This window comes from Leucoraja erinacea, unplaced genomic scaffold (genome assembly GCF_028641065.1).
Source record: "Leucoraja erinacea ecotype New England unplaced genomic scaffold, Leri_hhj_1 Leri_82S, whole genome shotgun sequence".
NCBI classification, from domain to species: Eukaryota; Metazoa; Chordata; class Chondrichthyes; order Rajiformes; family Rajidae; genus Leucoraja; species Leucoraja erinaceus.
The window spans coordinates 293,839-306,290 of NW_026576762.1; the positions used below are offsets into that span (position 1 = coordinate 293,839).

Consider the following 12,452-nt stretch of genomic DNA (forward strand, 5'->3'; position numbering starts at 1 on the left):
GATCCCACACATCCCCGTTACAGTGTGATCCCACACATCCCCGTTAATGTGATCCCACACATCCCCGTTACACAGTGTGATCCCACATCCCCGTTACACAGTGTGATCCCACACATCCCCGTTACAGTGTGATCCCACAAATCCCCGTTACAGTATGATCCCACACCTCCCCGTTACACAGTGTGATCCCACACATCCCCGTTACAGTGTGATCCCACACATTCCCGTTACAGTGTGATCCCACAAATCCCTTTTACAGTGTGATCCCACACATCCCCGTTACAGTGTGATCCCACACATCCCCGTTACACAGTGTGATCCCACACATCCCCATTACACAGTGTGATCCCACACATCCCCGTTACAGTGTGATCCCACACACATCCCGTTACAGTGTGATCCCACACATCCCCGTTACACAGTGTGATCCCACACATCCCCGTTACAGTGTGATCCCACACCGCCCCGTTACAGTGTGATCCCACACATCCCCGTTACAGTGTGATCCCACACATCCCCGTTAGTGTGATCCCACACATCCCCGTTACAGTGTGATCCCACACATCCCCGTTACAGTGTGATCCCACACCGCCCCGTTACAGTGTGATCCCACACATCCCCGTTACAGTGTGATCCCACACATCCCCGTTACAGTGTGATCCCACACATCCCCGTTACACAGTGTAATCCCACACCACCGCGCCCCCCCCCTTCCCTCCCCTCCTCCCCAGCTCGACCCCCTCCCCGTACCGTGCGTCCCCTCGACAATGAGGGGGGTGCTCTCCAGGCTGATGATCTTCCCTTTGGCCATGACCTGTGGGGAGAGAGGAGAGGCCGAGGCTGAGAGTGTGCTGCAATTGGGGGGGGGGGGGGGGGGGGGGGGGGGGGACAGTGGGGAGGGGTGAGGAGGGGCAACAGGGAGGTGTTGATGAGGGGTGCGGTCTTGACCCAGGGGAGCGGGGTCTCGATTGGTGGGATGAGGACAAGATAACTGCGTCATTTTTAACTGAGGTGTGGAGGGAGCCTTCTCTCGTGGGGGGAGGGGGGAGGGGACAGAGAGATCAACATAGAACAGGACGGCAGAGGAACAGGCTCTTCGGCCCACAGGGTCTGTGCCAAACGCAATGCCAAGACCAACTCTTATCTGACTGTACATGAACCATGTGCCTCCATTCCCTGTATAAACACCACTTTGAACCTGTCTGCATCACCACTCTCGACTCCAGCTACACATTTGACCCACACGTCACCTGAAAAACTATCCGTGAAAAATGTTCTGACTCTCTACCCTGTGCATGCCTCTTACAGTCTTATATACTTCTACCAGGTCTCCCAGCAGAGAAAACAATCCAATCTATCCAACCTCTCCCTGTAGCTAATACACCCTAATCCGGGCATAATTCTGTTATCCTCCTCTGCATCCTCTCCAAGGCCTCCACATCCTTCCTGTAATGGGGTGACTGGAACTGCATAACCACAGTCCTATAGAGATGCATCATGACTTCCTGACTCTAATCCTCAATGCCCCGATCTATGAAAGCAAGCATTCGTTACCACTCTATGTTTGTGTTGCAACTTTCAGCGTGTTATGGACTTGGACCCCAAGATCCCTCTATACATTAATGCTGTGAAGGGTCATGGCATTAATTGTATACTACGTTGGTCATCCCAAAGTTCAACACATCACATTCTAGTTTACAGATACAATAGACAATGGGTGCAGGAGGAGGCCATTCGGCCCTTCCAGCCAGCACCACCATTCAATGTGATCATGGCTGATCATCACCAATCAGTACCCCATTCTTGCCTTCTCCCCATATCCCCTGACTCCGCTATTTTTAAGAACCCTATCTAGCTCTCTCTTGAAAGCATCCAGAGAATTCCACAGACTCACCACTCTCTGGGAGTAAAGTGTGCAATCTCCAGCTCATTCTGCTGTTCAAAGCTGAGTCCTGAAACTGTGTGGTGTGGAACATGTTGATGGTTCTCTACAGGGTCACCAACTGCAATTCATATTGATCGGGGTATTTGCACGTTGCGGCAGGTAACATCCTGACACCAGGAGAACCACAAGATATCCCTCCCCCACCAACACAATGTCACCCCCTGTCCCCATCTTCCCATCAGGTCAAGCTCAAGGTTTCTGCATCGATCTCTGCTGCCATTTTCCAGTCATGTGAACAGAATTGTCATCAATTCCACGATCCTTAATCTTCTTTAAAACCTTTAGAATTGGAACATTTACAAATCAAAGTAAATGATACCTATTGGATTGCCTTTCTTCACTAATGCAATCACTCACTCTATAAATGACAGCAGATTAGTGAGGGGTGGCTGACTTTGAAATCCACAATGCGTCACTTCGGCCGGCTCATTTGCCAGCATATTTGTGAAGGGGAAATCACCCTGTGGCCAGACTGTCCAATTAGAGGATGGCGGGTTCATTTAGGCATAGGGTCGCTTGTTTAGAAAGGGAAAGAGGAAATGCAACATAAATGACAACAGGAACAGCGTTTTGTAAACTGAAACTACTTGGAATAGGACTTAAAAAATATGTAAGGAAAATACTTCACCAGGTATTGTAGAATGAATTATATTCCAAATAGGCAGCATATAGTGAAGGGTCCTGACATGAAACAAACCTGAGTGTCTGGTGCTGTGAAGCAGCAACCCTACTAGCTCCTCCACTGTGCCAACCTGATATATCCTTTTAAATAAATGGGATCCATTGGTGTGCTGTTATAGAAACATAGAACATAGGTGCAGGAGTAGAGGCCATTCGGCCCTTCGAGCCTGCACCATTCACCATTCAATATGTTCATGGCTGATCATCCAACTCAGTATCCCGTACCTGCCTTCTCTCCATACCCCCTGATCCCTTTAGCCACAAGGGCCACATCTAACCCTCTTAAATATAGCCAATGAACTGGCCTCAACTACGCTCTGTGGCAGAGAGTTCCAGAGATTCACCACTCTCTGTGAAAAATGTTCTTCTCATCTCGGTTTTAAAGGATTTCCCCTCTATCCTTAAGCTGCGACCCCTTGTCCTGGACTTCCCCAACATCGGGAACAATCTTCCTGCATCTAGCCTGTCCAGCCCCTTAAGAATTTTGTGAGTGTCTATAAGGTATCCCCTCAATCTCCTAAATTTTAGCGAGTACAAGCCGAGTCTATCCAGTCTTTCCTCATATGAAATTCCTGACATCCCAGGAATCAACGTGCTTATTAATTATAATGTGCTTGGTGGTTTTAGATCAGAAATCACTATGTAATTCAGACACCAGTATGTACTTGTAGCATAAAATACTGAAAATTCCCTTCCACATTCTTACGAGATCCCAGCTGAAAATTATTTAATAAATTAAGCAACCGTTTGAATGGGCTACAAATCCTTCATTCAAGTTCTCTATATCATTCAGCTTGAAATTCAATGTAATTACCCTTACTAAAGAAATTAGACATGCGAGTATAGAAGGTACAGACTCCTGGAGAGAGAGAAGGGTCTGCACGATGGAACACTTGGTGCTTTGGCAGTTCTGCTGGAACTTCCGTGGAAAGTCAAGGGGCATAGAAACTCAAGCTGCGGCCTGCAGGGAGTTAGAACAGAACTTATCATCCTTTCCATGCCGAAATGGGGGCAAATCCAACTGCACACGTTTTATTATTGTCAAATGTACCGACAGTGAAAAACATTTATTTTGCACACAGTGCAGTCTGATCTTACCATACATAAGTCAATCCAACCACATATAAGAAGGTTCCTGACTCAAAATGTCACCTATTTCGTGTTTCCAGACATGCTGCCTGATCCGTTGAGCTATTCCAGCTTTTACAAAGTGGTAAAAGGCCCTTGAGCCCACCGAGTCGGTGCTAACCAATGATCAGCCCTACACAAGTTCACCTACATCCCCCAACTCCATAGATTCCCTCCTCTATACTTGATCGGTCCTATGTACTCCCAGGTCACAATTATCCCAGTTTCACATGCTACACACAGGTGGCAATGTACACAAGCCAATTAACCATCCAATCTATGTAATGTGGAAGGAAATTGGAGCAACTGGAGGAAACCCATGCGGTCACAAGGAGAACGTACAAACTCCGTACTGACAGCACCTGTAATCGTGATCGAACCTCGATCACTGGTGCACTAAGGCAGCAACTCCACCGCTGCACCACTGTGCCGCCTTTATGCAAATTAAGCTCCACCTGCCATTTCTCCGCCCATTTCTGGATTCTCTCTACTTCTTAAACAAAGGAACAACATTGACCACTCTCAAGACTTCTGGGACCTCACCTGTGGCTAGAGAAGAAACAATGATCCTTGTCAAGGCCCCCACAACCTCCTCTCTTGTCTCCCTCGATAACCTGGGATAGATCCCATCAGTCCCAGGGGACTTATCCGCCTTAATGATCTTCAAGAGCCTCTGCACCACCTCCTCCTCCTCCTCAATCTCAAACCCAAGCATATTTGTATTCTCCACCCTGATTTTGCTGTACTCCAAGGTGAGCTCCTCAGTGAATATAGATACAAAGTACCTCACCTACATCCCCCAACTCCATAGATTTCCTCCTCTATACTTGATCGGTCCTACGTACTCCCAGGTCACCCTACTGTTTTGAACCTAAGCAAAAAAGCCTTGGGATTTTTCTGGCTCGCCAATGACATTTAATTGGCCCTTCTAATCGCCCACTTCAAATTCTTCCCTACACAATTTATATTCCTTATAAGCCCCATCTGATGTCACCTCCTTAAAACTGACATTAACCATATAACCATATAACAATTACCGCACGGAAACAGGCCATCTCGGCCCTACAAGTCCGTGCCGAACAACTTTTTTTCCCCTTAGTCCCACCTGCCTACACTATACAGGTGCACAACCTTTTATCCGGTGTTCCAGAAACCGAAAAGCTCCGAAAACCGGCCATTTTTTCCAGATGCCGTCTGCGCACCAAAGCTCGCGTTTGGCGCCAAACTTGACCCAAAACGACCCACGGTCAACCCAGGTCTGTACTACTGTAGCGGCTGCCTCCTCCCTGGAGACCGGGAGACGCTTAAACATCTGTAAATCATTGCTTAAATGTTAGTCAGTTAGTTTGGAGGGCTTTTATGTGAAGGGGGGTGAAGGGGTAAACTTTAATTCTTAGTCCCCTACCTGGTCGGAGAGGCGGGGAGCGGTCAATGCCTTACCGGGTCGCCGTGCAGTAAGCTCCGCAGCGCTGTGGCCGGTGGGGCTGTGGGCGACGCCGGTTGTAGCGCCGACCCCGGCAACTCTACCCCTGGCTGCGTGGCGCTCCAAATCCAGCTCGGCCCGCGGCCGGACGCCCCGGCTCCGCGAATGTCGGGGGTCGGCGGCGTCGCAGCGCTGGGATACCAGCGGGGAGCGGGCAATGCCTTACCGGGTCGCCGTGCGGCAAGCTCCGGAGCGCTGTGGCCGCCGACACACAACATCGCGGAGCGTCGCTGGATTTGGAGCCGCGCAGCCAGGGGTAGAGTTGCCGGGGTTGGAGCTCCAACCGGCGCCGCCCGCGGCCGGACGGAGCCCCCAGCTCCACGGCTCCAAATCCAGCGACGCTCCGCGATGTTGTGTGTCGGCGGCCACAGCGCTCCGGAGCTTGCCGCACGGCGACCCAGTAAGGCATTGCCCGCTCCCCGCTGGTATCCCAGCGCTGCGACGCCGCCGACTCCCGACATTCCCGGAGCTGGGACGTCCGACCGCGGGCGGCGCTGGATTTGGAGCGCCTCGCAGCCAGGGGTAGAGTTGCCGGGGTCGGAGCTACAACCGGCGCCGCCCGCGGCCGGACGGAGCCCCCAGCTCCGCGAGGTTGGGAGTCGCCGACCAGGTAGGGGACTAAGAATTAAAGTTTCCCCCTTCACCCCGACTCCACCACCACCACATAAAATCCCTCCAAACTAACTGACTAACATTTATGCAATGATTCTCCCGGTCACCGGGGAGGAGGCAGCAGCTCCAGACTTTTCAAGCCGCCCGCGCTACCTACCTAATCTACGCTAAAAATCTTCCATTCTGAAATCCGAAAATGTCCGAAATCCGACAAGTGTCTGGTCCCAAGGCTTTCGGATAAAAGGTTGTGCACCTGTATAACCATATAACAAGACATTCACTTCCTTTTTCTACTGGATGAAGTTTACAACCTCCTTGGTTATCCATGGTTCCTTTACCTTGCTGCCCATATCCCTCCTCCTTACTGGAACATGCTGATCCTACACTTTGATCAGCTGGCCTTTAAACAACTACCAATCTACCCTCCTGAGCTCCTGCCTAATGACATTGCAATATGTCTTGCCCCAATTAAGTACCTTCCCCAACATCCAGACCTGTCCCTAATCAAAACACTCTTAAAATCTATGGAGCTTTGGTCGCTATCTGCAAAATGCTCTTCCACCATAACTCCAGTCACCTGGACAGGCTCGTTTCCCAACACAAGGTCTCCTCTGGTTGGACTATCCACACACTATTCAAGAAAACCTTATTGGATGCACCAAACAAACAGATTCTGCCCTGTCTAATTCTCTTGCCCTGATTAAGTCCCAGTCAATATTGGGGAAGTTAAAGTCATCCACTACAACCCGTGGTTCCTGCACCCTTCCGTAATCTGTCTACATGTGTGATGCTCTATCTCCCACTGGCTGTTGGATGGCCTATAATATAATCCTAGAGTAATTCCTCCTTTCTTCTTTATGAGCTCTACCCATTCCACCTCAGTAGATGAACCCTCCAGTACGTCCTCTCTGAGTGCTGCTATCACAGTCTCCCTGATCAGTAAGACAACTCCTCCACCTCTTTGTTCCTCCCTCTCCATCACGTCTGAAACATCGAAACCCCAGAACATTGAGCTGCCGGTCACGACCCTCCCACAACCTCAACCATAATAGCCACAACATCATAGTCCCAAGCACTGATTCAGGCTCTACAGCCATCTGCTTTCTCCACAACTCCTTGCATTGAAATAAACACACTTCAGCCTATCAGCCTCACCTCTCCCTGCCTGTTCATCCCTCCCCTTTCTGGTCAGAACCTCTACCTCCCATCACTCCATCAAAGTTCTGACCCACTTTGCTGGTTTCCTCTGTGGAAATAAAGTTGTTTTTTTAATTGAATAGGCAGGAAATCTAAATAAGCTGGCTTCTGATTGGCTAGGGAAGAGACAGATTGACCAAAAAAAGGAAAGAAAGTTTAGCGAAAGGCCTATTGGGAGCGGCCGTATTGAGGCCTAGTGCAAGATGGCGGCTTTGACTCGAGAGGCTTTGGTGAAGAGCTGAGGGAGGGAGAGTGGAGCTGGCAAACCCAGAGGTGGAGCAGCAGCAGCGGGAACTTGGATAATTTCCCCGTTCCAATTGCCCAAAGTGTAGGTGAGTTGGAGAATCTGGGGACAATTAAAGTGTTAGGTATGTGTGATAATTAGCATATGTGATGTCTGGTGCAAGTACACATGCGCGTGACGTCCTGGAATAAAGAAGCTTGTTAGTTTACTCCCGTGTCCGAGTGTTATTTTATGTCTGTTCCAAGCACCCAAATACACAACAATCGGTTTTGGCGAGAACTGAACAATTAATGCCTCGTACGTATTATCCGTGGGCTTTGCTGGCCGCAGTAACGTACGTAAGGTGTGATAACCCTCTCTTCCCAAGCCTACTATGAACCAATCTCTCTTCTTCTCTCCAGTGATATCATTGGAAATGATATAGAGGTAGTATTTGGAAACAAAGTGGAACAGCACCAAGCAAAAGGATTTGGCGCCAAATGGTTTTGAATTGGCGCCAAAGAAAAAAAAGGTTGGAACGGGAATCAAGAGCGCAAGGAAGACAAGCAGGCAGTAAGGGTCACTGAGCGCAGCTGGAAGCTAGGAGCGACGGTGTCAACTTACCTGGAACGTTTCCAGGGCTGTGCAGCCCACAGCCAGGCCCAAGCAGCAGTCACAGACGTCGGGTGAGAGCCTAGTGCCGTGTAGGCCACGGACAGGTCCAGAGAAGCCACCGACAAAAGCCGAGTCTTCAGCCCGGTCGGGGGAGAAAGAGGAGAAAGCCCGGTCGGGAGCAGAGTCAGCCCGACTGTGAACAGTAGAGGGTCCGGCCGCAAGAGAGAAGCGGAACCAGCCGAGTGGGAAAGCCGACCGCCAGAGAAAAGCGGAGAGAGTAGCGGGGACCAGCAGCAGAAACGAGCAGCAACTCGCCTTCTGCAGGGTGTCCACGGGAGCCAGCGATGAGACGAGCAGCGGGTCCGGTAGCAGCCGGGAGGGCTGTGGAGACAGCGGGAAGGCAAGTCAGCTGAGCAGCGGGAGTCGATTTGGCAGCGAGCCAGCGGAGGCAACAGTAACGGCTGAGCCAGCAACAGCAGATGAGGTCTGGAGTGGCCAGCAGTATTTAAAAGTAAAAAACGGTGAGGCCGGGAGAGCCAGCGAAAGCAGCAGCGGAGGTCAGGTGAGGCCAGCAGCAAAAGTACTGGTGGGGACGAGGAGCCTGAGAGGTCGAGCCGACAAGCTGGACCAGTGAAATCCTTCACAAATAAAAACCCTGTTGAATGTAATGCATTATTCACTATTCCTTCACAGTAAAAGGACTGTTTGGACATAATGCATTGGTCACTGTTATCAATAGTAAATCTGTGTGCATAGAAGGAATATGGTTTAAAATGTTCTAGTGGCATTAACCTGAAATGTTGGTTATTAGTATAAATCTATTATTATAAGATTAAGTAATAGTCAGTGAGCTGGATAATCTCTTAGAATGTAAAAGGATTAAGTCCAAGGCAGAAAACACAGTGAGAGAACAGAATATAGGGCACCTGAATAGCACCAGGTAGCATGGCTTTTCAAATGGCAGGAAAGTTGCCCCTGGTGGATTCTGTGTGTAATTTTGAGAAATGGACTGAAGTCTTGTTGGCTTCGTTCATTTCCAATGATATCACTGGAGAGAAGAAGAGAGATTGGTTCATAGTAGGCTTATGGAGAGAGGGTTATCACGTTTTACGTACGTTACTGCGGCCAGCAAAGCCCACGGATAAAACGTACAAGGAGTGTAAGGAGGCATTAATGGCTCATTTCTCCCCAAAACCTCATCCCCAAAAAGGACATCCAGAGGCAAGGAGCCTGAACTAATGAGGGCAGGGAGTCCTTCAAAGGACAAACGGGAGGTGCAAAGTGACAAGTCAAGGACAAAGTGACAAAAGTCAAGTGCCAAGTGACGAAGGTCGTGCCAAGTGACGAAGGTCAAGTGCAAAAGGCCAAAGGTAAAAGGCAAAGGTAAAAAAGGCAAAGACAAAGGGAAATTACCATCCAGAGGGCAACCCTAGCTATTCAAGCTGCATTCAATGGTATGAAGGTACAGAGAGAGATCCGGAACAAACAAAAGGCAGCAACGGTAATTCAAGCAGCATTTAGAATGCACAGAGTATACCGTCCATACAGGGCAATGAGATTGGCAGCTATGATAGTACAAACCCATTATAGGGCACACCTTCAAATGGAAAGTGATCGCAAGACTTACATGAAGGTACGCAGCAGTGTTGTGCTGCTTCAGGCAGCCTACCAAGGAATGGTTGTTCGAAAGCAATTGTGGTGCATGCACAAATCTGCCAAGGTCATACAGACTTATTATCCGATGCATGAACAGCGTCAGTGTTTCAAGCAACTACGCTGGTCTGCCATTGCTTCTTCAGCAACGATACAGAGCTTGCCAGATAAGAGATATCCAAGAGAGACATTATAATAGTTTGAGAAAAGCAGTGGTTTGTATTCAGGCCTTCTACCGCGGGATTAAAGCCAGAGAATTGGTTAAGAAAATCAAGGCAGCATGCCATAATGATGTGCATTACAAGAAAGCATTTCTTGAAGCAAAAGGCGGCTGTAATCACTCTGCAAGCTGCATACCATGGCTACCAATCAAGGGTACGCTCCAGAGCTATGCGATAAGCAGTCATTTCGATCCAGAGATGGTACAAAGCATGCAAAATAGGGCATTCCCAGTTGATGCAATATCAGTCAATGAGGTATGCAACCATTACCATTCAGGCTGCCTACAAGAGTATGATGGTTAGGCAGTGGGTTAAGCAAAAAAAGGGCTACTATAAAAGTGCAGTCAGTACTCCGTATGATTTGGTATAGGATTTGGTATAGGAAAGACTTAAGCAGACAAATAGATGCACCACAGAAAAGGCTTAAATTATATAAAAGATGAACAACAGAAAAGGATTAAACAATACAAAGAACGGTTAAATAAATGTGTGACAATGAGCAAAAAGCTGCTAATAGAAAAGTCTAAAGAAGAGAGACAAATGTATGCAGGACCGATTGCGATTAGGACACTTCACTATGGTCCAGCATGGAGCCTCCTTCACTGAGCAATGGACAAATGGTTATGCATTGCAGAATCTCATTAAACCACAAGAGCAGATAAATAAGCAGCGAATGGAAATTGAACAACAGAGGAAGCTGTTCATTGCCCATTCTATCTCAGCCATTCATTATTCAGTAGGTTTCAATGAGATACCCTCTCATCCTTCTAAACTCCAGCGAGCGCAGACCCAGAGCCATCAAATGCTCATCATGCAGTAGAAGATTGATGATCATTTAAGGTTAAACCTCCTCTCCAACGTCAGCACATCCTTCCTCGGATATGTGGTCCAATAACGCTCACAATATCCTCTACCTGAGTGGAGGTGGATAAGTGGAGAAATCCTAATGTTTACAACAATTTGACTAAAATAAACTTCTTATCTCAGTAATAAATGGTCATTTCCTCATTGCAAGACTGCTGTCTTTCTGGACCTTCTGCCGTGCCAATTCCATTTAGAATCTTGTTGGTAACAGTGAGATTGCGAGTCAGTTTTTTAAAATCGCGACAAGTACTGGCCACATCCGAAATCAGTAAGTCTGATTCCTAAAACTTTACTTTAGACTTTAGAGATACAGCGCGGAAACAGGAGCTGCAGCCCACCTAGTCCACGCCGACCAGCGATCACCCCGTACACTAGCACTACCCTGCACACACTAGGGACAATTTTACAACCAATTAACCAACAAACCAGCACGCCTTTGGCGTCGAGGTCAGGTCGGGTGGGGGGGAGTTCCCCCTGCCACGGGTACCATGTAATCCTGCGCTACCTGCTCCATGGTCGGGTAGTCGGCGACTAAACCGTCTCCCGCACCTGGTTTGCCAGGTGAGGAGGGGGCTGTGGACCCCCAGCAGGACCAAAAACAAGACCTGTCAAAGGGCGGATTAACTTCTAGCGAGCCAACGGCCATCTACACTTCAGTAGAAGTTGCGATCACTGTCGTACATAGCATTGTAAGGAATGTTGATAAAGCGTACACACACACCAAAATCCTATACTTCCAGTGGCGGAAGTCTGCAGGAACAGGAGGACAGAGATGTGTGGTGCGTCCGTAACTGTTCCCGTCGGAAACCAGCGCCACTGCGTCGCTACTGTTTTCAACGATCATGAATGAATGAATGATTTGGAGTGCGCGAGGAAACCGAAACATCCGGGACAAAAACCCCGCTCAGTCACGGGGAGAATGAACAGACAGCACCCGTAGTCAGGATTGAACATGGTTCTCTATAGCTGTAAGGCTGCGACTCTACCGCTGCGCCACCGTGCCACCCCACCAATTCCTTCTTGACCAATACGACAGATACCCAATGTGGTGTCACCACATGAAGCTGCACAATTTGGTCTCCTAATCTGAGGAAAGACATTCTTGCTATAGAGGGAGTACAGAGAGGGTTCACCAGACTGATTCCTGGGATGGCAGGACCTTCAAATGAAGAAATACTGGATAGACTCGGCTTGTACTCGCTAGAATTTAGGAGATCGAGGGGGGGGGATCTTATAGAAACTTACAAAATTCTTAAGGGGTTGGACAGGCTAGATGCAGGATGATTGTTCCCGATGTTGGGGAAGTCCAGAACAAGGGATCACAGTTTAAGGATAAGGGGGAAATCTTTTAGGACCGAAATTAGAAAAACATTTTTCACACAGAGAGTGGTGCATCTGTGGAATTCTCTGCCACAGAAAGTAGTTGAGGCCAGTTCATTGGCTATATTTAAGAGGGAGTTAGATGTGGCCCTTATGGCTAAGGGGATCAGGGGGTATGGAGAGAAGGCAGGTACGGGATACTGAGTTGGATGATCAGCCATGATCATATTGAATGGCGGTGCAGGCTCGAAGGGCCGAATGGCCTACTCCTGCACCTATTTTCTATGTTTCTAAAACAAAAGCTTGCAGCCATGGGTCAGATCCCACCTACGAAGAGGAAAACAAAGCAAATACATGAACTAGAAAATGAAACGCAGAATATCAGGAACAGGAAGAAATTTGCAAATTAGATTAGGACATTTAAAAGGGAAGAAGCAGAGATACAGGCAGAGCTAGAGTGATTAGAAAGTGTTTGCAATTTACACGTAAAGGAACTGAAAATGATAACAC

The 12,452-nt window shown here is 48.6% G+C and overlaps 1 protein-coding gene across 1 annotated transcript in view; it reads right to left on the reverse strand.

Annotated features, from left to right (window-relative positions):
* The window catches only part of LOC129694860 (murinoglobulin-2-like), a 138,737-nt gene that overhangs the window by 85,159 nt on the left and 41,126 nt on the right, over positions 1–12,452 (reverse strand). The window contains exon 13 of the mRNA XM_055631616.1: positions 751–814. Within this exon, the coding sequence (XP_055487591.1) occupies positions 751–814 (64 nt within the window). The remainder of the gene's footprint in view (positions 1–750; positions 815–12,452) is intronic.